Source organism: Rhinichthys klamathensis, unplaced genomic scaffold (assembly GCF_029890125.1).
Source record: "Rhinichthys klamathensis goyatoka isolate OS25496 unplaced genomic scaffold, OSU_Roscu_1.1 h1tg000161l_1, whole genome shotgun sequence".
Classification (NCBI taxonomy): Eukaryota; Metazoa; Chordata; class Actinopteri; order Cypriniformes; family Leuciscidae; genus Rhinichthys; species Rhinichthys klamathensis.
The window spans coordinates 2285494-2310197 of NW_026606695.1; the positions used below are offsets into that span (position 1 = coordinate 2285494).

Consider the following 24704-nt stretch of genomic DNA (forward strand, 5'->3'; position numbering starts at 1 on the left):
ATTTACTCATCCTTGTGTCGTTCCACATCCGTAAGACTTTTGTTCATCTTCGGAACACAAATGAAGATATTTTTAATGAAATCCGAGAGGTTTCTGTCCCTCCATAGAGATCCAATGCAACTACATCCTTCAAGGTCCAGAATGGTAGTAAGGACATCATTAATCCATGTGACTCCAGTGGTTCAACCTCAATTTTACAAAGTGACACGAGTGCTTCGTTTGTGCAAAAAAAACACATAATTTACCAGTTTATTTACGAAAATGTTGATCTGCAAAGCGTGGTCACAAGAGCACCACAACGCATGAGTTTTGTGTTCATGCCAGAGCTGACATTGTTGCATGAATGCTTTGGATAACATTATTTTGTAAATAAAGTGGTTAATTACGGGGGTTTTTTGCGCAAACAAAGCACTCGAGTCGCTTCATAAAATTGAGGTTAAACCATTGGATTACTTCTCTGATGTCTTTACTACCTTTCTGGACCATAAATGTGGTAGTTGCATTGGATCTCTATGGAGGAAGGAACAGAAAACACTCAGATTTCATTAAAATATCATAAATTGTGTTCCAAAGATGAACGAAAGTCTTACGGATGTGGAACAACATGATGATTAATGACAGAACCCTTTAACCTCTGACCCTTTAATGTAGAAATATACTGTGTATCCACACAAAGTTTGGTTTGCATTTTACACAAATGGCAAGATAGAACCTGAAAAATGCAACAAAAAGTAAAAAAAAATTAGACAAGACCCTTAAAGGTGCATTCAGTAGTTTGGTGCTGATTGAAGTATTACACATTAAGAAATAAATTGTTTTTGTGATCAATCATCTGAATGTTGTACACTCACATGAGATGAAGACTGCATTCAAGGTAATTTTCTATAGTTATAATTGTTTTGATTATGTATGATGCGGGTCACCACCTCTATGTTTTTTTTTTGTGTGTGTTGAAATTACAGAGAATCCTCATGTTCATTGGCTGCCGCCTCTGTAGATACGTTAGCAGTGTAGTGGATTTTTAGCCATGAAAAATTTGATGACGAAGAAAATCCTAAGTAGTGATTCCTAAAAATGGAATTCATTTTTGTGTAGGCCGCATTCTAAAACTCACTAGTATCAGTGTTGTTTACATGAAACTCTCATTGTGGTATCAGTACTTACAGTAAAGTACATAAAGAATAGTGACGTTAATTCTAAAGAACGACTGAATGCACATTCTATAACAGCCAATTGGATTTTAGAGTAGTTTTATCTACAATTAAACACAAATTAATGCTCGTTCACAGGAACAGATTAAGTGGTTGGCAGAACTTACCAAGGGCAGAGATCCAAAAAGGGTACAGCTCTTTAGCCAATAAAGCATCTTCACTGTGAGACAGGAAGCTCTTGAGTGTGTCTGTGACATCCTCTAGCCGGTGGTCTTGAGCCCGTAGCTTAACAACCCGAGCATCCTTGGTAAACCCCTGCAGGAGCTGGGCCACACGCCCCGGGTCACCGTTCTTCTGGTAGATTCCCTCATAACACAAACCTGAGGAATGATCAAAAGTAAGAGCTTTGCTTTTACTGTCAATATAACAGTATATTGGCAATCACTATCGCACACCTATGGAGGATCCCTTTCCCACTCTACAGATAAACTAAAGCGTTGTGAATTTCGGTTCGCGTACCCCGAAGTGATAAAATAAAACAAAATTCTGTATCAAAATTTATAGGCAAGACAAGTAGTTTGTTTAGGCATGGGTTGTATGGAATTACAAACCTGCGCACATATTTTCAAAAGCACATAACTATAGAATCAATTCTGAATGTGCATGTGAACGCCGTCAGCGTTAATCACAGGTTCGCGTTTAAAGTCTGATCATTTCGACGGAGGTGAATCAATCAAAATTAACTTTAGCTGGAAATAACTTTATTCAAGAACCGCTATAACGCCAAAACAATCTCTGTTACCTTAAATTATATGTTTATCTCTGTAAAGCTGCTTTGAAACAATCCATTGTTAAAAGCGCTATATAAATGAAGATGACTTGACTTGACACCTGGAGGTGATAGGTGCGTAGGAAAAAAGACCAAATGGTAGGTTAAAAAAAAACACAAAAAAAAAAATAAGGACCTCCTGCACACTATCACTACTTGCAAATGAGTATCAATTTTATTAGCAACGTTTCGGTCTCACGACCTTCATCAGGCATATACAACTTTTCAAACTCAAATACTCAATCCCATTTAAAATGATCACATGACCAATCACCGTAAAGATCTATTTGTAACCAATTAAGCTCAATGAGACTGAATACATAATTAACACCACATCATCATAAACGGTTACAAACATATAATTATTCATAATATCAAAGATAGAGAAAAAAATAATAATAATATGAACTTTATAACATCACATTAAATAATGCTTCTTCATTCATACCCCTAGGTGATAAAGTCTGAAGGGTAAAAATCCCAAACAAAAATCCCAAACAGCTCACATCGTGATTCGAAGATATTAAATGAGCCGCAAATGAGCCATTGACATCTTTTCTTCTGATAGAACTCTTATGCTCACTAATTCTTTGGTTTAAATGGGATTGAGTTTGAATAGTTGTATATGCCTGATGAAGGTCGTGAGACCGAAACGTTGCTAATAAAATTGTGATACTCATTTGCAAGTATTGATAGTGTTCTTGTTTTTTTTTTATAGATAACACAGTTTAAAAATGCGTATGTTTTTTTTTTTTTTTAAATTAGAACATGAAATACAAATGATTAGATCTCATAGGAATATAAACGACTTACCATACTGGGTGACAAAAGCAATGCAGCTATCCACGATTATAGGAACATCATTTTTATTCATTTGCTGGTTGCAGAGAGCCATACCGTCCGTCCTAGCTGCCAACTGAATGGAAGAGTGCCACAGTGCAAAGTCCTGCTTGGTTATGCCATGTACGTACACAGTTCTGTGTTTAAAAAAAAAAAAAAAACATTTCCAAATTAAATTACAATTCAAAAGACATTCACTGTACACTACCGTTCAAAAGTTTGGGGTCAGTAAGATTTTTAAAAATGTTTTTGAAAAGTATCTTATGTTGCATCAAGGCTGCATTTATTTATAAACATATAGTTAAAAACAGTAATATTGTAACATGGTATTACATTTTAAAATAGCTGTTTTCTATTTGAATATATTTTTAAAATGTAATTTATTAATGTGATGCAAAGCTGGATTTTCAGCAGCCATTACTCCAGTCTTCAGTGTCACATGATCTTTCAGAAATCATTCTAATATTATTTGGTGCTCATCATCGATGTTGAAAACAGTTGAGCTGCTTAATATCTTGTGGAAACTGTGACACATTTTATTTCAAGATTCTTTAATGAATAGAAAGTTCAAAAGAACAGCATTAATTTGAAATAGAAATTTGTGTAACATTATAAATAGATTTACAGTCAATCTATTTAGATCAGTTTAATATGTCTGAATTTATTTATTTCAAAAATAAATAAATAAATCTTAATAGTGTCTAGTATGTTTACTTAAATCTCATAATGCAACATAAAAGACTGTGCTGATATTGAGTAAGGTGTCCAGTTCACTGTACCTTCCACGCTCAACCATGAGTAAAACCTGAATCTTCTCGTCACCCTCCATATGAGTGGACACAGCTGAGGAAAAAATACAGGAAAACCTTTGCTGAAGTTGTCCATAACACTATAACCTTGGCATAAAGATAAAAGCACTCAGATAAACTAAAACGAAAAGCATTAAGAGAAACATGAAGTGAAACAAATGATGAGAGCTTTAGTGTTTTGTAAACTTTCCAGCTGGAGTAAGTGAAGCAGAAAGCTGAGTGCTGCTGGTCATTAATTTCTACAGCCGTACATGAGAAAACTGCCTTACCGAACCCACCAGACATGCACAGTTGTACATACACATTCAGAGTCACTGATTCTTCAACTAATCTTTCTCACATCTGTCATTTTTCCACACTCCCTCTTGTCTCTCTCTTTCCAGACCAGTACCAGACCAATATTTCAAATCACATTCAATGACCAAAACTGTCTTTCAATCTTTGTATTACGTTTCATTAATGAATCGAATTTATAAACTCAATCACTTTTGCATTAATTCTGAGATTAATCCATTTCAGAGTAATACAAAAATAAACTAAAATAAAAACAGGTCAAGTGAGAACAAAATTGCTCAATTATTTTGCATCTCCATACTCCACCAAAATCAACGAAAACATATAACTTAAGTGCTAAAAACAAGCACTTTAATTGTTGCACTTTAGCTATTATCAAGGTTGGCAAATTTTGTTTAATAATGTTATTGAAAATGATTTAAAAAAACAAACCAAAAAAAAAGGAAAAAGAGTGCTATTGGACACACAAGCTTTATTAAAAGCCATTACTGAAAAGAGGCAAACATTCACTATCACAGTTTGATAAAAACAAACAGCACTCAATTCATCCTTTTAACCTCCCTTAAACATTAACGGCCTTTACTTTTATTAAGGAATAAAAAAACTTAATTCAACTAACAGCGTTGTTGTGCTGGGGCTATCATTGAGATTCCAATAACACCTCTCTTGACTCTCTTTTTCTTGTTTACACATATATAGAAATAATTTACAAAGGAGGAATGACTTTAGATTAAAGGTGGCGAGCAAGCTTCCTTTCCATTTAATGAGGGTTTAGATTATGTTGACAGATGAGAGGGAAGTCAATTTTCAAAGTAATTATGCTTAAAGTTCCCAAAGGACAGTGTGTCCCTAAAGTCTCAGACCACAAGTCTTGATTAGAACAGCACAACAAATGTTGAACTAAAAGATGGGTATGACTTTCAGAATGTCTTAGTATTTGTTTTCTCTCTCTTTTGGTTTAATGTCAGCAACATTTGAGCTGCATGAACTCAACATGTTTGTTTAAAAAAGGTCTCCAGCATGATCTGAGATGATTCAAAGAGCATCTTGAGCTTCAAGAGTTTGGTTTGGTGAGTGGTGAAATAGAAATGTGCAGAATCTGAAATGGTTATTCTTTACCCTTATGTGTGTCTGTTTTCAAAATACCACAATTTAAATTAGTTAAATGAGTTTCATCCCAGATTTGTAACATGGTCTCACACTTTTGGACCCCACTGTTACATGAGGCACCTTTTGCTATCTTCAAGAACAACAGATCCTACTATCAGATCCTAATGGAGGACTTGCATGCACTTCCATGTCACGTTTCAGGACCACGGACAGCAAAGTCGTTCACAAATAGGGTGAATTCAGGTTGATTGGGACACTTTTTGCCATTGAGATGACTAGGAAAAAGTGTCCAAATCAACCTGAATCCACCCAACATTGTCACAGTGTCATTCAGGAAGCCTAAAGAAACTATTTTGAGGTGCTTTGAATGTGAATCTCTTTCAAAAGCCTCTTTGAAGACAAAATAATGTATGACTTTCAGATGCCATTTCTACATAGAGCTTTTCCATTGTTAAAAGGAGGCATTTGACATTGCTCTTCTGTTTGTGGCAGAAGTGCGTAAAAGAGGGTGAGCTGGGGCAAACAGTGAAATGCTAGTCTGTCTATGTCTGTGTCCTAATCTAATTTCACAGAGTTGCAGCCCTTTGAGGCCCATATGTTCTGTCGCTATAGAGATCTTAAACCACTGGAGACGCTTCGTTACCGCGCCACGCTACATTTCAAGGCTTCGCAAACTGTTGAGGCATCACCCTCTTAATCCTGCCCTGAGTATGTTGGCTTTCTGGATTTGATCCTTTTTTGGCCTTGAACGGATTAGGGGGAAAAAAGAGATTCATTGATTTTTCTCGCCTCGTTCTAGCGCAATTGATTGAAAATGTTGCAAATCTGGTCCATGGGTGCCAAGCTCATGTCAACCACCTCCCTCCCAAACACGATTGCCATCGGCAACTGCGGTCTCCCTTGGAGACAGGCGAGACGTGTGACCAGACGAGTCTTTTAGAGACGTGGGAACAGAGTCAAACATTAGCACACTGGGAATGCCAATGAGGAAATACTAGCAGGAGACAGAGGAGGTGGCACAGACTAGGGCTAATTTTTCAGATGAGATTTCAAGAAAATTATCGTGAGGCTCAAGGTATCTCAAGCTATTACTGTGACACTTCACCTCAAACAGCAGCACTGATGCAATTTATTGAAAGAATATGAGATATATGGACAATCTTTTCAAACAGATAATCATAAAAATGCCTATTAAGAGGACCTAATAAGTGTGAATGAATTGCTAGAATTGAACCCCACATACAAACACACATTCAGAGGTCAATTTCAGGATTAGTTCACCGGCTTTCTATCTTCTGTGGTACACAAAAGAAGAAGAATGTGCTGGATCCAGTTACAAGTTTTAAAAAGGATGGAATTTTACAATAAGAGTATCAGAAAAGTGGTTCATACAACTCTTTGTTTGATGAAAAGAACGAAAAGTTATTCATTATCCACTGTTAATCTTCCTCTCCAGTGAGCTGTTAACTGCTGCAATCAGATCAATGAATCAGAAAAACTGACCTTGAATATCGAATCAGACCGATTTGAGAACAAACCATTCAAACTGGTTTTGTAAACGGGAACAATTGATTGTCTGACTCGTAAAAACTATTTGTTTGTGATTTGGACATTGCAACTTGGATAATGAAGTGAACTTTCAAGAATGCCAAGAGAAGCAAGCAAGGACAGATAAGTTGTTCAGTGAATAACTGAAATTAAATTAACTTAAATTTAAAAAAAAATCTGTTCCTCACCATTGTTGTTATTGTTAACTAAAACTAAACGTTTTAGAAATTGCTATAAAGCTGAAATTAAATATATATATATAAAACTATTAAACAGAAAACTTCACAGTTAGTTGCCAAAGCAACTAGAACTAAAATGACTAAAACTAAAACTGAAATAAAAATAATTAAAGCTATATAGAAATATTAAATAAAACTAATGACAAAAGCACATAACAAATTTACTTAAAAACTTAAACTAAAATGAAAAATAAAAATTAAAGCAAATTTTTTATAATGGTATATAAAACATTTTGATAGTATATAAATAATCATAAAATAGCATTATTCCTCAAACAGAGCTATCAAATAGGTCCAAAAGACTTGAAATATAGTGCACACGTTTCATGGACCACTTTCATTACTGCTATGGTGTTTTTTTTTTTTCTGTTTTTTTCATTTTAGAGATTAACAGTGCCAGTAACAGGCCATGATAACTTCAAAAACATGCCTATTCGACAGAAGTCATATGGGTTTGGAAAAACATGGATGAATATCTTTAATTTCTTTAAATGATATGAATGAAATATGAATTTCTTTAATATCTTTCATTCTACTGGTATGTGTGCATATTTGTCCTCACTAAGTTCCTGTAGGCGTTTGAGTTGAAGAACTCCCTCCTCTTCATCTTCATCTCCAGAACAGAAGTAGAGTTCTGAGCCCACCAGAGCAAACCATCCCATTCGCCAGTGATAAAGGTCATGACCCTCTTTATAGTGCAGTCGGCCAATAAGCTCACTGTCCTGCCTCAGCAGAGCATCTGCCCTTGCAGGGACAAAACACTAGAAAGAAAGAGAAAAATATTAGACAGAGCAACCGTGTGAGTGGCAGAGAGAAAACATTTAAAAGTCAGGGGCTTGTGCAGATCACACAAATAAGTTTCTAGTGTTTTCTGCCAAACAGAAACTACAACTAACCCTGGAGTTGCATTAAACCGGCATATACAGATAGAAGTACAAACACAAACATTCTTTGAACATTCCCTAGCTGAGCTCTCGGAGTTACGCAAACACTTCAGCCTAGACACTAGCACCTCCACACTTCACTTAAATGGGAATGTGTGTGTGTGAGTGAGGGATGAGAGGCAAGTGAGATGGATCTGTTTGAAGGAGTAATAGCATACACCCACTCGCACAAGAAAAACACAAATGCACTCTGGCACAACAGGGACAAAGACACAATCAAATGACCTTCAAGAGTCCACGCATACAATAGAGTACGGCTAATGCAGAAATTCATATTTAATCACAGAAACGGCACGCTTATGCTAAATCCCTGCAAGGTAAAGTTGCGATAAATCTTCAAAGACTTGTGTGTTAGAAAATGAGTGTCACCTTGGCGATGGCATGCGTCCAATCTTGGTGTGTGTCCGAGGTCTCCGCTCCGAACACCAGCACTCTCTGAGAGCGCATGTACAACTCAAAGGTGAACACTGGCCTGAGGGAGGTGTGAAACAGCAATTAACACACACACACAAAATGACTGAAACACACACATGCACACAGCTGTGAAACAGAAAGGATGGTGATTAATCTCTGTTAGTCTTTTGCTCTTACAATAAACAGCTGAACACAGGAGATTAATCCAGGGGGAAAGGTCACTCTCTTAATGGCTTTAACAGCTCTGACTTGTGGCCCACATTTTTGGACGGGGGTATTTTTGTTATATTTTTATTTTTGTCAGCGAGAGCAAAATAATCTCAGAAAAATGAGAGTCAGGTTAATCGGGTTAGAGGTCGGTCAGCATGTTGGTTTCCTCTCATTTCTTTACGTTTGTTAGTGTATGGAAAGTCTGAGGTGAGGTCACATCAAAAACGCTTTCCGTAACCTCTAACCCACAAAAGGTGGTCAAGCGCAAACGAGGGTGTGAGAGAAAGAGAAACCTGTACCCTGTTTCGGTGATGTTCTCAATGTTGCTGATGGCCAGGCTCACCACGTTGCTGACGTCAACCCGACCTATGGGGGTGGCGATCTTCTCGTTGTCATAGTAACTAAGAAATCCACCTTCCAACGTACACCAACGACGGACCATGTCTGAAACATACATACAAATACACAAACATGACCTTTAACTACTGAGAACTAGATTCAATTGCATATTCTTAGTGGTAATGATATACTTAGGGGTTTTAACAAACTTTGGCAGATACATTTTCAACTGTCGCGCTGACATGAATGAATGACATGAATGATACCTCAAATTGTGCAGCTTTTCTAAGTGTCCACCCAATGTACAATGGAAATTTGGTATGACAGATCTATCTGCAGTACTATTCACTAATGCATGTAATGTAAATGTAGCAATGTAGTTTGTCAAGTGGGCTAAATTTTAAGGGTGAAATCCAGTCATTTCAATAGGAAACCGCACAATTGGGAGTTTCGCATGAAGGCAAAAAAAAAATCCCCACACAGATTGCGTTCATGTTTTTCATGCAAGTTCAGCATGTTGACCAACAGAAAGCTGCTCGTTTTGAAAGTGACTTCTGTGTTTGCAGTGCTTCATGCATCGCTACACTAGAGACAATGCCTGCAAAATTTCACTGAAATTCTGCTAAAGTAACCGCACCTTTTACAGTTGCTTTAAAAGGAGGATTGCAATCAATATCTAAAGACCAGAAAATCAGACACTTGGATTTGGACCAGTAAGCAAGCACCTAATAACCACCCAGAACACCCTAGCAACTGCATAGCAACACATTACAAACCACCCAGAACATGTTTATAGTAGCCTCTCTATTCACTCAGTACACTTTAGGATCTGCTTTGTATAATACAACTGAGCCACTTAAAAAAACAAAAAGAGTTTCTGAGGAAGGCGTTTAAAACTATCTGGCCACTGGCAATAAAGTATGAAAGATGTGGAAAGTTTGGACTAATTTCCTTAAGTAGCTATATGTATCACTGTTCTTAAAGTCTCCCTGTAATCAATAATTGTATTGCTTAAAACTCATCTTTGATCACGAAAATGACATATTTAAACCTTTTTTTCCTGTGAAAATAATTTATTCATGCCTTAAAATAGCTTGAATGTAACTCTACACCTTTGCTTCATTTAATATATGTGGATCCATGAATATGCCTATTAGTCCCCGCCTCCACTCACTCACACCAGCTCAGAATACCTGATCCACTCTGTCAACTTTCCTGTAGTAAACGCTAAGTGATGGCAAGTGGAAATATTGGTTTAATTCAGCCATATGTTTCTGAACCAGAAAGTGATTCAGAAGAGTAAGAGCGAATTATACAGGTTTGTCAACAATTCGGTGTATCTCACTCCATCATACCATCTCAGAGTCAGACAGCTGCCTTCTAAAAATCAGCATCCTTAGAAACACTTTGAACAACTTAGAACGTCAGTGTTCATCCTAACATCGTAATATACATCATATACATAATTGACCTGATATATTGCTAAATGTAGCCGATTTTTCATATTAACAGAAAAATATACCATGGAACATTGATTCTCTTGAGACTCCCCTGCTTCACAGCATAGTAATGATGATATGCTAAAGCCCGCCCACACGTTGACAGGATTGGTTACATGTTTGTGACATAGAGAACAGGGGTGTTTCAAACGGTGTTTTTGACGCCGTCTTTGGTAAACTGCAGTTTTAAGAAGAAAAAACTCAGCAATGGTGTTGACTGATGAATTTGCACACAAATCTGCTTTGATCTGGTTTGTCTTAAAGCCCGGTTTGTCTTAAAAACAACAGACATATAAACAAAATTCAAAACGTGAATTTCACGGCAGATGATCTTTAACAATTCAAAGCAGATTCACAGCCACTTATTTGGTGGATTATCCCACAGTTATTAGTACTTTTTGCAACAAGTTATAAATACTTCACTACTAGGAACTTAAAATGGCTGAAATTATGACTAAAGAATTTTAAAAAATGTAAACCATCTACAATCCAACAAGAAACAAAAAAATTTGAAAAGAAAAAAAAATGTAAAGGATCTAATGAAGACTTTGATATTTACATTTTACATTTATGCATTTGGCAGACACTTTTATCCAAAGCGACTTACATTGCATTTCTAGCTACACATTTACATTCTTATCAGTTCTTGCTTTCCCTGGGAATTGAACCCATGACCGTGGCGTTGCAAGCGTCAACGCTCTCAGTGGCGTAACGAGCCAACACTGGGCCCTAATGCAGGATTATCAAGGCGGGCCCCCCTACTACAACACGTGATGACGCAATGTCCACGAGCAGGCTAACATGAATAGGACAGGATAGGATCATAGAGACACAGGCAGCATATAAGAGATGAGATGACTGACAAAATCAGGAGTAGCCTATGCGCAAAAACAAAAAAAAACAAAAAAAAACACTGCTGGTGACGGCGCACCTTGACACATTGTTACTCACTGCTATGACTACACACACATAGGCCTAGGTCCAAATACATAAAAAAAGATGCTCACTTACATTATAGCGGCATTTTACGGGTTTCCTCTGTGCAAGTTGTCGAATTAAATCCTTAAGATCTAGATGGCGCGCACAGGCATTTGACAGTATGGCAATTCGCTTCACTCTCTTGCTCCATCTCAATCTCGATCTCCCCCTCCTGTGTCATCTTTTTAAACAAGCTTCCTATTTTTGGTAATTTATTAATTAATTTGTCAAATTCCTCTTTTCGTTTGCGCTTTTGAAAGCCACTTTTGTTTTTGTAATTTGCCGACTCCATATCTGTCTCGAGTTTTTTTTTTACTGTTTTGCACGCAATACTCATGTTCACCCGGGGATTCCCCAGTCACAATTCAAAACAAATTACACCAAAATCCATCATTGTTCGTTTCAAACATGTATTTAATGAACAGTAAAATATGTTGTTGTCATTATCTATTCAAATAAATTCACGAAAAATTAAAATGCGATCAGACTAAAAGTAGTAAAATGCGATAGGGGGCCCCGCCCCCGGCTGTCAATCAATATCTTCCAGTCACGCGGGCCCCTGATTGGTCCGGGCCCGTAAGCAACCGCGTACCCTGCTTACCGATAGTTACGCCTGTGAACGCTCTACTGTTTGAGCTACAGGAAGATGTATATGCCATACACTACTGTAATGTACTAATTTAAAATCACTTTTATCTAGCTTATTATTATTGTTTTAAAGTAATAAATAATTTAGCAGATACTTATATCCCTACTTGTACAGTTCACTTGCTACTGGTTCAGTCCATCCAGTCAACAGTTTTCTGATTATGAGCCCCAAGTATTACCCATTACACCATTTTTACCTCACACAGGCCACATGCTGGGTGCAAAACAGGTTGTGACATGTAAAGTATGATTAAATGTAAATGTTAAATGTAAAGTACAGTACATGTCGATGGACAAAACGATATGCCTTTTTTCAACATTGAGAGTAATCTGATGAGATCATTTTTACTAAAACCAAAGCAACAAGTAACAGTTTCCTCCCAAAGGATGCATTTAAAAAAAAGGGTTTAATGAAACAAAACTGATTATGAGAAATATCGGAATCACTGATTTCATTTTGTGAGTGTAAGAATGCCTTTAAAGAGGTCTTTAAAGATTCAACAAAAACATGAATGCTAACAAAAAAGCTTTTAAACCATGTTTCCGAGAAAACTGCAGTTTAAATATATCAAAGATACATCAAGGCATGTTAAGGCTGTAATGGGGTATCAACTGTGATATCTGTTCAAGGAAAAGCCTCTAAGTACTAAAATCCAAGAGATTCTCATGAATCTGAGAGGGCTTACATTCATCATAAATATTTAACTGAGACGTTACACTCTTTTTCTAACTATTACGCTAGTTAAGTAATACTGTGGAGCTTTGTTAACACTAAAATATTCACAGCATACGTCATATTCATACATGTAATACAACCGTCATTTGTCTCGTGAAAACGCTGATGGTCTATTTCTGAGTGGAAAGGGTTGTGCGATGTTTCTGGAGGATTGCTATTAGGCAGAGCAGAGTATTTTAACTTTAACTGTGTTACAGGGACATACTGTTTTGTTCCTGACAATGCCTCACCTAAATCATCTACAATACTGGCACTTCTTTTATCCAGTTAGCTAGGGTTTGTGGGGGAACAAACTGTTCTGTCGGAAATATCAGCAGGTAAGAGACACTAAATTATGGGCGAAGAGCAGGGGTTATCCATGTGACACGCAGTGTGATATTCAACTTTTAAAGAGAAAGTACAAAACAAAATGTTGATCAGTGAGAAACTTCAGGTGACAGAGATGGTATTTGGTGACCGTTTGGCAATATCACAACACACTCGATTGGCGTGTACATATATGCACACGGGTCCACAGGCAGCTGGCATTTACTATCAACAACCATCCAATGCGGCTGTCTCTCAGTATCGAGTGTTGTGTAATACAATAAATTGCTGGTATTTATTTCCCTCAAACCTCTTCACCTCATCTGTTTGAACCTCTCCAGCTCAAATGCCACCACAATAAGTGTGTGAAAACCCTCTTGTCACTGTCTTTTCATTTTCTTGTTTACAAGGCTATGGATATATTATCTATGAAACTGCTTCCCAGGAACCATGGAGAGAGGTGTCCTTTCATTTGTCATTATATTTGAATTTGCACTGCATGTTGGCCAGGGGTCTTTGTCAGCTTCAACTTCATCAGTGTCTTTATGTGAACTGAAACCATTTATAAAATTTCATTTCAATACAAGCTTCTGGTGGGGTTGCTGAGGTCAAGCCTCTTACAATTCAAAATGAGATTTGATAGGCTTTTCGCAAGCAATTTGCACATTTTGATACTCTACAAACATTTAACATGTCATTGAATCTTGAGGAGGCTTGAAGAACCCATGAAAAGTGTGTAAATCTCCTTTATTCCAGTCATTTTCTTCAGATTTGTATACATCCATATGCCATGGTGGAATTTACCTGTGATCATCCAATGTTACATGGCTAGAGAGGCCTGGGAGATGGATGTGCTCTTAAGATAATCATTCTATTAGGTAAACATAAAAGTTTTTTTGGTAACACTTTCTATGGAGCCTGTTTTTATAATGCATTATAAATTCAGGCTTCATAGAAAGTGTTACCATTTTTTTTACCTTTAGTATTAGATTTTCGATCGAAAATAATCAAAACAGTTTTATTGGTGAGCAAAAGAGACCTCTTTTAAAAACAAAAAATACCAACCCCAGACTTTTGAACAGTAGTGAATAAATGAGGCAGAGACCTCAAAAATGGCCTCGGCTGATAAGGGACAGGCAGAGAGTACAAAAACACGGGACAGGCAGAAAGTTCAAAACAGCCTTCTTGGCCAATATGGGACAGGCAGGGAGTTCAAAAACGGCCTCCTTGGCCGACACGGGACAGGCACAGGAGGTGGGAGTGGGAGGGTGGGAATTGGCCAACGAAACAGGCACAGTGCTAATCTGTCATACTCGTCATTATTAATATTGGGGTTTGGAGTCAGCACACTGACATCAGCCCTGGTACTTTGGGCTGGACTTCAATCCATGCCCTAATACTCTATAAGAATAGACACAGGGACTGGCTCACACACCTGGTCAGACTCCTCTCCTGGATTAACTTGGCCTTTAAGGAATTAATGGCCAGCTCTCACACCTGGTCAGACTGGGCTTTTCTCAGCTCTGGCTTCATCACCTCGTGGTGCTTCGGCTCTTTATCCGTGGTGGGCTCAGTAGCGTAATCTGTAGCAGCTGGACCAATCAGACGCACAATTATTCATTATATTTAATGAATAATCCAGAAAACCCCCTCACCCAACCACAAAACAAGGTTTCAAGGTGTCTGTGACAACCACCCAAAAAGATAGAACAGGCCCCTGGTAACCATGGCAGCAAAGGCACGCCAGCAAGATAAGAAAAAATGTGGAAGGCACAGGCCATAGTAAAGACACATAAGGCCAATAAAAAAGGACTTCTTTCCATTAATTCATAGGCAGACCTTCTATGAATGAACATCCATATTACCAGGACATTGTGTGTATGATTATTTCTGTCTTGTATAATGTCTTTTGTATTGTATATTGTCTTATGCATGCTTTATGATTTAACCGCTAGTTACTGTACCCTCACATATACCATGTTTGTTATCTATGAATTGCTATTTTAATGATCTGAACAATCATTTATGTTAAATGTTGATACATATGCAACAAATTGATATTACAAGAATCTTTAATAGCTTCTCCATCAACACCCAATAGAGTTACATATGCAAAAAACATCATGCTCAGAGACAAAGGTTTGTAAACTTTCTCTCCGAAAGTTTAAGTTACCATTGGCTCACTGACCCCCTGGAGGAGTGACCTTCACAGAAGTTAAAGGGCGCTGTCGGAGTGACATCCAGTCCGACCACAGGACCTTTCCCCGGTACGCAGCCGCACAGCCGGAATGGCCTCAAGTTATAACAATTCGCCTTTGGCTAAGCCACACCCTAGAATGTAAATTGACCAATCACAGCGCAGCCAAGAACGAGGTCCCACAGAGGTCCGACACTTTTTCACAGCGCTCCATTGACTTTAACACAGGCGTCTCATATTTTTGGTCTCGGCAGGCTATTACCGTCGTAGTTTTATGAAAAATACGGTTAAACGTTGTGCCTGGGGCATTTGTAACACAGATACGCGTTTCCCAGAGAGGTCGGAGGGGGGTGTCCGTTTTTTCCCCTTCCCAAAACCGAAGTCAAATCCTGACAAGTGTCGTCTAGCACACGCTGCTAATAAATACAACGTTATACTCGCGTAGTCCGTTTGCTTGTAATAACGATTATAGAAGTGAATAGAGACCTACCCAGCTTTGCATGAACAGTGTTGCTCCTTGATATTGTTAGTCCCAGCCTCCGTTTCGATTAGTAGGATATGCGGTGGTTCATTTTTTGACTGTGACCAGTATGCTTTTGCCTCTACTTGGATGCCTTGTTGTTCCTTGCGTTTCACCTGTATGTCGTGAATATAGCCTTCGAACATATTTTGCAGCCCCTTTTGCCTACTTCTATTGGACACTTTATTTGCTGCTTTATAAAAGTTTAATCAAATGTCAGCAGGAAGAGCTGTCACAGCATAAGCCATGTTGATACCAGAGCCCAGATGAAGTTTGTTTGTCGGACGTAGCAACAGTAACTAAGGGGGGCTTAGCCAAAGGCGAATTGTAACTTCCTCGACAATTATTGAGTCAGGCTAACATCTCAAGTTCATCATCATTTCTTCGTTCAATGCGGAAGAAATTGATTGCAACTTCAACACCATTGACTTACTAAACCATGAAGGCTTTCTCCTGAGACTTCATTTCAAGACATTTCAAGCATCGTACATTTAACTAACTAAACAAGAGGTCAAGTATAAGCTGTAAACAAGGTGCTATGAAATAAGAAACTGATAGTTCTGTTCAGATGGTTAAATGACTCTTTTTCATAGCTTCATTCCCCTGTGTCTGCTTCCAGTTTCATTCACTTTCACTTTCCATTTTACCCATGTTTGGGTGATTTTGTATATGTGTTTGTTTAGATTAGTTATGTGTTAGTGATTCAGGCAGCGTTCACACTTATTCAAATGAACCGCACCAACAGAGTAATTGAGTTCGTTTTAAATTAACCAAAAATGCCAAGTGTGAAAACACCCTCAAAGTCCAACTAGAACACAGGCAAAACGTGACAATATATCAACTATAAAAGTCAAATTACAGAATAATTAAGACACTAAAAAACCCGAAACTAACCAACTATATAAAATTAGACCTATTTCAAACCACACACATAAGGGAAGCAACAGTCCAACTACAACAGCAGGTTTATATTGTGCCTTCACATTTTGTTTCTGTTGCATAACCTGCTCTATACTGAAAAAAGATATGTCTGTGCTACTGTATTGTAATCAGGAGTTGGCCATTAAGATTTATTACCTCATCATTTATACATGATGAGAAATGTAACATGAGAAGTGGGATCACATTCACAACCAGATTGTAATTAATCTACATAGAACGACACTAAACTCCAAACTAGAGCTATACACAAATTAAATCAGTTAGATTCAGACAAAAAAGGAAGTAATAACCACAAAAATTGTGCGCTGCTTTCAAGTGCGGTGTGAAACAAAGCTTTGTGTAAAACTGTTGAGAAAATCTAAAGGTCAAATCATTTATTTATAATGTGTGAGTAAAGTGACTCATATTCATGCGAGTTCGGAGTCTGGACCCAGTATAGCACAGTTCAGATGATTAGTCATCAATAGACGTGCCTCAAAATAATCGTGTTTTATCATTTACACAGGCGGAAACCTCACGGGGGACTTCTTTCATTTGCGGACGTTGTTTGCAATGAAAGGGTTGCGACATTGATCCAGATGAAAGAAATGAATAAGCCTCGATTGAGAAGTTGTCCCGGCTCTGAGACACACAGCTACCAGCAGTGACAGGCAATGGGAGCTTGTTTTAGATGCATTATACCCTTTAGAGGATGGGGCGTTTCACAAGTACACGCACACACGGAGGAATACCGCTGCATGATTTATAAAGGGGCAGATGTGGTTGTTTTCTCCTCTTCCCCTAAAAGCACGCTTCCTCTGTGGGTGTCAGCGGAAACTCAGTGAAGACACACAGAAAAACACTCTCTCGCACAACATGCGCACACACATTAGGGTTGGGAAAAATTCTGAATTTACAAATGTGCTTTCAGTTTATGAGTGTGAATTTGAATTGAATTGGCGACATCCCATAGGATGTGGAACTGGAACTGAAATGAAAGGAAGAGGAATTTACTGAACTGAAATTCAAATTTCATCCAACACAACAAGAACAGATACAGTCGTGCTCAGAATTAATGGTAACCCTGGTAAATATGATCAAAACTGGCTGTAAAAAACAAATCTGCAATGTTTATCCTTTTGATCTTTCATTAAAAAAATTGCCAAAAATCTAACCTTAAATTGAAGTAAAAGAATTGAAAGTGGGGTGGGTGGAAAATCACATTATGAAATAAATGTTTTTCTCCAAAACACGTTGGCCACAATTATTGGCATGGCACCCTTTTATTAAATACTTTTTGCAATCTTCTTTTTGACAAGATAACAGCTCTGAGTTTTCTCCTATAATGCCTGATGAGTTTGGAGAACACCTGACAAGAGATCAGAGACCATTCCTCCATACAGAATCTCTCCAGATCCTTCAGATTCCCAGATCCATGTTGGTGCTTCTTCTCTTCAGTTCACTCCACTCATCAGGTCAGGGGACTGGGACGGTCATGGCACAAGCTTCATTTTGTGCTCCGTAACAATTTTTTGTATTGATTTTGATGTTTGTTTTGGATCGTTGTCCAGGTGGAAGATCCAACCACGGCCCATTATAAGATTTAGCAGAGGCCGTCAGGATTTGATTTTTTATCTGTTGATATTTGATAGAATCCACGATGCCATGAATCTGAACAAGAAGTCCAGGACCTCCAGCAGAAAAATATGCCCACAACATTAAAGATCCAACGGTATATTAAATTGTACACATGGGGTACTTTTTATCCTTGTGTGCCCCAAACCCATCTAGCGTGTTTGCTGCCAAAAAGCTCTTTTTTTTTAGTTTCATCTGACCACAGAAGCCTGTGCCGTTTGAAGTTCCAGTCGTGTCCGACAACTGAATATGCAGGAGTTTGTTTTTGGATGAGCGAGGAAGATTTTTCTTGAAACCCTCCCAAACAACATGTGGTGATGTAGGGGTTGTTTGATTTTTTTTTAGGCTTTCTGACCCCAAGACTCAAGTAATCTCTGCAATTCTCCATCTGTGATACTTGAAGAGTCTTTGGCCACTCAAACTTTTATCCTAAGACAATATAGACACACGTCCTCTTCCTGGCAGATTCGTAACATCTTTAGTTGATTGAAACGTCTTAATTATTAATTAAAAAAATTAATTAAGGATAAACGATGCAGATTTATTTTTTACAGCCAGTTTTGCTCATATTTACCAGGGGTACCATTAATTCTAAGTCAGGAGTTCTGTTTAAGGTTTCCAGCATAATTCATGTTTTTTTTTTTGGCTCCATTTTGGGAGAGAGAGAGAGGAAGAAAAAAACTTTATGTTATCGCATAAACATAAATCTCCCACCATTGTCCATAAAATTCAAGTTAATTAATTAAAATATAGTGAATTATATCCATTAAATTAAAAAAATGCATAGGTAGCATTTCCAACATTGATTATGTAAATAATGTTTCTGGCCATACAACATATGTTGATTTGATAAAAAACTTGTTTATGGATATTTCATAAAAAGCATGTAGGGAACATCACATTCCAGGTCCCAGTGTTATAGCAGGGCTCCACTCTTACTGCAACAGTGGAGAACCGTTTGCTACATTTCAAGTGGATCTGGGTGGACTAGCACAAACAAATGTCCAACACCATTAGATAAGGATGCTAGGACAACTGACAGTCACCTCAAGCGCAGGAAGGACAGGACACCTCACTGCACCTAACCTAAGACTAATCCCTAAGGTTTAAGCCGACTGCCATAACCATTCATTAGGGCTTTTTGGATGCATACATAGTTATTTTTGGAAACCTTAAAAGTGATGTAAACTACACGTATTCATTTCATACTTAATAGAGAAATAAGTATTCTCAGCGACAGCTTTTTGCAGTGCAACATCTTACACAAATTCAGCTGTTAATGTAGAAATGAATGCATGCTTGACAGTTCAATCTTTTCCCATCTTCTTGGCACTCTATTTGTTTAGAACATTGCCAAAGGTATTCTGGTGGTGGTTTGGAAAGTGAGAAATGCATTGGCAAAAATGTATAGACACTTTAAAGACTTCTGTGTGCTTTCTGCAAATAAATTCCACAGGGGAAAGAAGGGTGAGCCACACTTTCGTCTGCGTGTTCCAGATTGTTAAGTACCTTCTGCACCCACATCAGGGCCTCATCTGCAAGTTCCACATTTTAGGACCCTTTGGTGCTCCAGGAGATCAGCATCCCATAGAGCTTCATGTTCAAGGCTCTTGAAACAGATTTCAAGTCCTTTCCCCACTGCATTGTCAACCAGCACAACTAGTTGAAGACCTCATCGCCATCGGACTGCTCACTCGACCACGTGAAACGTAAATATATCACTTAACCAAACCTCTGGAAATGTAAAATAAGGTTCTTCACCTTATTAGTTTCAAAGAAACAACCGATAAACCTAACTACCACAGCCACACCCAACAATAATCACTTGTATTGTATGCGTCGTATGCACTTTATTCCTTTATCATTCATGGAATTCATGTATTAGGTGTGTTGATTTACTCTTGTTTATCTTTTTGATAATAACATTTATTGTATTATACTTGTGTCCTCCTTGTGTTGATAATACAGAAGAGGCTCTACAAGTTTACAATATCTCACAAATCCTTCAGATTGGTCAATGACGAACTATATATTGTATATACCTCTGTAAGTACACAAGAACAAAAACAGGACACTACTATGAACAGAAACAGAAGAGAGAGATGAACACAATGAATTGTGAACATTGAATGATTGAAACATTGAAGCATGGAAACATTGACATTTTAATCCGAAATCAGAGGTTCTGATATGCATGTTTTCTGATCATGCCTTACATTCAGTTTTAGGGAACTAAAAGCAGGGACACTACTAACTCAACTAAATTTGTTCTATAGCGTCACAGTTTCTCAATGTGGCAGACAAATACGGCTCAGATTAAATTATAAATACAAATCATTGCATAGTTAGCTATTTAAAAAGTTATTGCCCCCTTATGTAGGTTCAGTGTAGTTGGCTACTTTTTGTTAGTAGCGAGTAGTGTCTTCTTCTGTTATAATAAAAGTGCACACAAAAATGTTTCAACGATTTAAGTGAAGTCACTGCAACAACCGGACTGCAGCGAATCTAGTAGACCATGCTTTTATTAAAATCCCCAAGACGAAACCATAAATTATTGACATTAGGTTTTATATAGAGTGTTTTAGACCATTAGTGTGAAAGGTTTTAAGGCAACCTCAGTGACATAGCATTTTTTTTTTTAAATAGTCCTTTTTTTAGAGTGGCACAAGCTACATTTTCTCGTTGATTAAACAAGTTTAAATGCGCTGTTTAAGTGCAGTTCTACTGAGAAGTAGTATTTCAGAAGAGACTCAGATGTAAAACTATTTTGTACAATGTTGCCTTAAAAAAGCAAAACCACTAAACAATAAAAGTATGCCTCCAGCTATATTTGTTTACTGGTTTTGCCCTCTTAAGGAAACCAGCAAACCAATGATTCTCTAAATCAGCAGAAATCCGACGAATACCCCACTGTTTCTAAGCAGACCAGAATCAAAGGATGTATATATATTTGTGAAGATAAGTGAGATGCTTTTCTGAAGAGTCTGAAGAGCAATGCTTGCCAGTGCAAAAGTCACTGCCACTATGGTAGTGTGTTGTGGGTTGCCAGTGTTTTCTAGAATGTTGCGATGTGGTTGTTAGGGTAGCACTAGGTGGTAGATTACTGGCCAGTCCCACATCACAATGATATTCTGGTGTCTAGCATGGTTCATGTCCCACTTCCAATGCTACAAGATTTTTGCTTTTTATCACTACCAGGTGAAAATGTAGGTTTAATCACTTTGAAAAGTAATATCACACCTCTGCTCAACAAGTATGCATGATTTGAGGAGTCATTCAACATGCAGGATAAATTACTTGCTAAAAGTTAAATACTAAAAGGATAGAAGATTTGAGTAGCTCAAATCCTAAACCCTAAGTTTGAGCAACAGTAGTGGTTCTTGGCTAAAAAAAAAAAAACATTGTTTTTGTCTTAAGTAGGACTTTTATGTAATTTCATAATTTCTTCTATTGTCTTTTAAATATGGTTAAAGAACGGTTGCTGCTGAAAGTATTGACAATAATTTATGGTAAAATAAATTGAATCAATTTAAACTTCAATTCATTAATATTATATTATCTGCAAGTATGATTTCAAAAAATATGTTATTATTTTTTCACAAGGGGATGTATTTTTATCTATACATCTTAAGCTACTGTGGTTTATACAAGAAGTTTCTCCCAAAAAATGTGTGATTTTTCACTGCACTACTGGCATTTCAGAAAAGTTTTCAGATTCCCATCCACTTTGCTAAAGTTTCTTTTGTGCAAAGAGTAATGAGGCATCTGTTTATTATCATAACAGACGTTCTTTAAACTTTCAAACAGTCATCACATTTACTTTTAAGATACTTAGAACTGCATTAAACCATTTTCAACTATCTGAGTCTAATTCTAAAACACAGCTTGCTTATTTCCAGTGCTCATAAACACACACACACACACACACAGTGGTATCGTGGAAAACAGGCAGAGGACCAAAGCGGGCTACCACAGCTTGAGACAGATGTCCCTCGGGATACAAGATAGAGACGAGCTGAAAAAGAAAGAAGAGGGGGGAAAAAAACAAGCTCCTACAGTGGAACATGCGCTCCAGATGCTTGTGTTCCTCCACCAAGAGTCCAGCTTAATGTAGGGCCCTTTACCGGCCCCGTCCCTAGAGAGGACTCCTGTCTAACCACCAGCGGCCCTCTCCAGATGTTTGGAGGAGAACAAAGTGACACAATGGGTGTCAGAGAGACGATGGGGAAACATACTTAAAAGAACAACATCTTTGGGGGGGATTTAGTGAGGAAAAAGAAGGATGGTGTACTCAAGTGTAGGGGCGATAATACTATTGCACAAATACGGTGCAAACATTTCCAGCAATGGGTGAGGATAAACAGGAAGTGTGGATGAATATTCATATCTAATTATTTGGATGAATGAATAAATGAGGTGGTGGGCATTTGGATGGATGAAAGCAAGGACAGACGGACTCACCGGGTCTTCCTTTCCTATCCAGAGTAGCCTTGCCGGCGTTCATAGAGCAGTACAGAAAGCCATCCATAAAAGAAGGAACATCAGCCGTAAAACTGCGGTCAAGTACTGCTTCCAGCTTAGGGAAATCTATACAGAGAGAGAAAGGAGGGGGAAAAACAGAGAGAATAAAAAGAAAAAAGAAGAACAGCTGATTAGGAATAATCCTATAATGTGGTGAGGACGAGAAATGCTGTTTAAATGGAGATCAGTCGCATTATATGCAAAACCCAGCTCGCTATTCCTGCTTCTTTCAAGTGAAATTCAAAGTTTTTCAAAACTATTTCTGTCAGAAGCATCTTCATAATCAGTCAGTCTTCATCCAAGGTGTGAAATGGCTTTTTAACAGCTAAATTTCATCCATTTTAATATATTTCTTTCTCATTTTCCAAGGTTATTTGTTTAAGGCTTGTAAAACTTCCATCCAAACATTGAAGCTCAAGGTTAGAAGATTCGACTCTGCTCCCCTTTTGCCACTCTACCTCTTCATCTGCTCTCCCTATTTGCCTACTTCACCTTTTACTCCTTTTTCTGCATACTACTTTATCACGTTCTGATTCAATTAGCCACTATGCTCAGGTTCAATTTTCTTCGGGAAGGCCGGCAGTACCGACAAGATTTTAATCACGCACTTCCAGTCGCCAACATGGAAAAAGTTCAAATAACTTTAATTGAAAAGCCTTTTAATTGAGGGCTCTTTCCATCCATCCATCTCTTCCCTCCAGCTACTGATACTTCTCTGTTCGAACGAGGAGGATTAAAAGTGGTAATGAGATGGAGGAAAGTCTCTGCACACATGCCTCGAACATGCAAAATGAAAACCTGCATAAGTATATTATTCAAATGTTTTTGAATGTGTATTTTTCCATTGGACTGTAATAGTCTGAGAGAAACAAAAGAACTTGTTGCAAGTTGAATGTGTGTGCATGTGTTCAAGATGATGATTTGAATTATCCGACTGAGAATCACATTTACAAGCCATTAAGTTAATGAGGCCACATCTCCGCACAGATTTAGAGGTTACACAAATGTTGTCCTGCTGTTGTTACGATGTTAGTAAGCTTAACAAAACATTGGCAGAACATTTGTGGCTGTGCTGATTGGAGGATTACTTAATTAGGATCGTTGGCACACTTCCTGTAAAAGCCCCAAATGAGCAATGTAATGACACACACACACAATCTACAGCTAATTATAGACACGTTCAGGGGCAATGTCGTCTTGAGGTAGGGGTGTGTGTGTGTGTGTGTGTGTGTGTGTGTGTGTGTGTGTGTGTGTGTGTGTGTGTGTGTGTGTGTGTGTGTGTGTGTGTGTGTGTGTGTGTGTGTGTGTGTGTGTGTGTGTGTGTGTGTGTGTGTGAGTGTTAAAGTCCTCCAATAGCATGTGTGAAATGCCAATTGTGATGAAAATTTGACTGCGAGTACCAGTTAGAATTCACCAGTCAGTACAGACGGTGTGTATTTAAATGCAAAGCAGGAAACCAATAAAACTTTGCTTTAAAGTACATTGTTATTTATGATCTACACTACCGTTCAAAAGTATCAGGTCAGTAAGATATTAATCCAATTCAATTAATACTTGTATTCAGCAAGGATGCATTGATTTGAAGTAACAAATAGGGACATTTATAATGTTACAAAAATAAGTGCTGTTTTTCTTTCACTTTCTAGTCAATAAAGAATCCTGAAAAAAAACTAAAATCAGTTTCCACAAAAACATTTAGCAGCACAACCGATTTCTACATTGATAATGACATGAAAGGTTTCTTGAGCATAAAAAGCATTTTAAAAAACTTCTCAATATCTGCATTAAATAAAGATTTCGTGCATATTTGATATGTTCAACGCTTCTATAACTTCAGCCCCTTTTCCATCTAAACGTCTTTGTGAAAAAAAAACCCAACAGTTAACTTTGCGAGATAATGTCCATGCTATGTAGTCAGGTAAAAAACAAAATACATAAAAAACTTGAAATACTGACCAGTTTAATAATTTGTGTTTGACTAGTTCTACTAAATTACTGTAAAAACATTAATACGGT

At 37.7% G+C, this 24704-nt stretch overlaps 1 protein-coding gene across 1 annotated transcript in view; it reads right to left on the bottom strand.

Annotated features, from left to right (window-relative positions):
- Positions 1–24704, bottom strand: part of arap2 (ArfGAP with RhoGAP domain, ankyrin repeat and PH domain 2) — a 122164-nt gene that overhangs the window by 20377 nt on the left and 77083 nt on the right. Inside the window, exons 15-21 of the mRNA XM_056258923.1 lie at positions 22629–22754; positions 8688–8832; positions 8134–8236; positions 7383–7581; positions 3600–3663; positions 2794–2957; positions 1319–1531 (exon numbers count right to left, since the gene is read on the bottom strand). Of these exons, the coding sequence (XP_056114898.1) occupies positions 1319–1531; positions 2794–2957; positions 3600–3663; positions 7383–7581; positions 8134–8236; positions 8688–8832; positions 22629–22754 (1014 nt within the window). The remainder of the gene's footprint in view (positions 1–1318; positions 1532–2793; positions 2958–3599; positions 3664–7382; positions 7582–8133; positions 8237–8687; positions 8833–22628; positions 22755–24704) is intronic.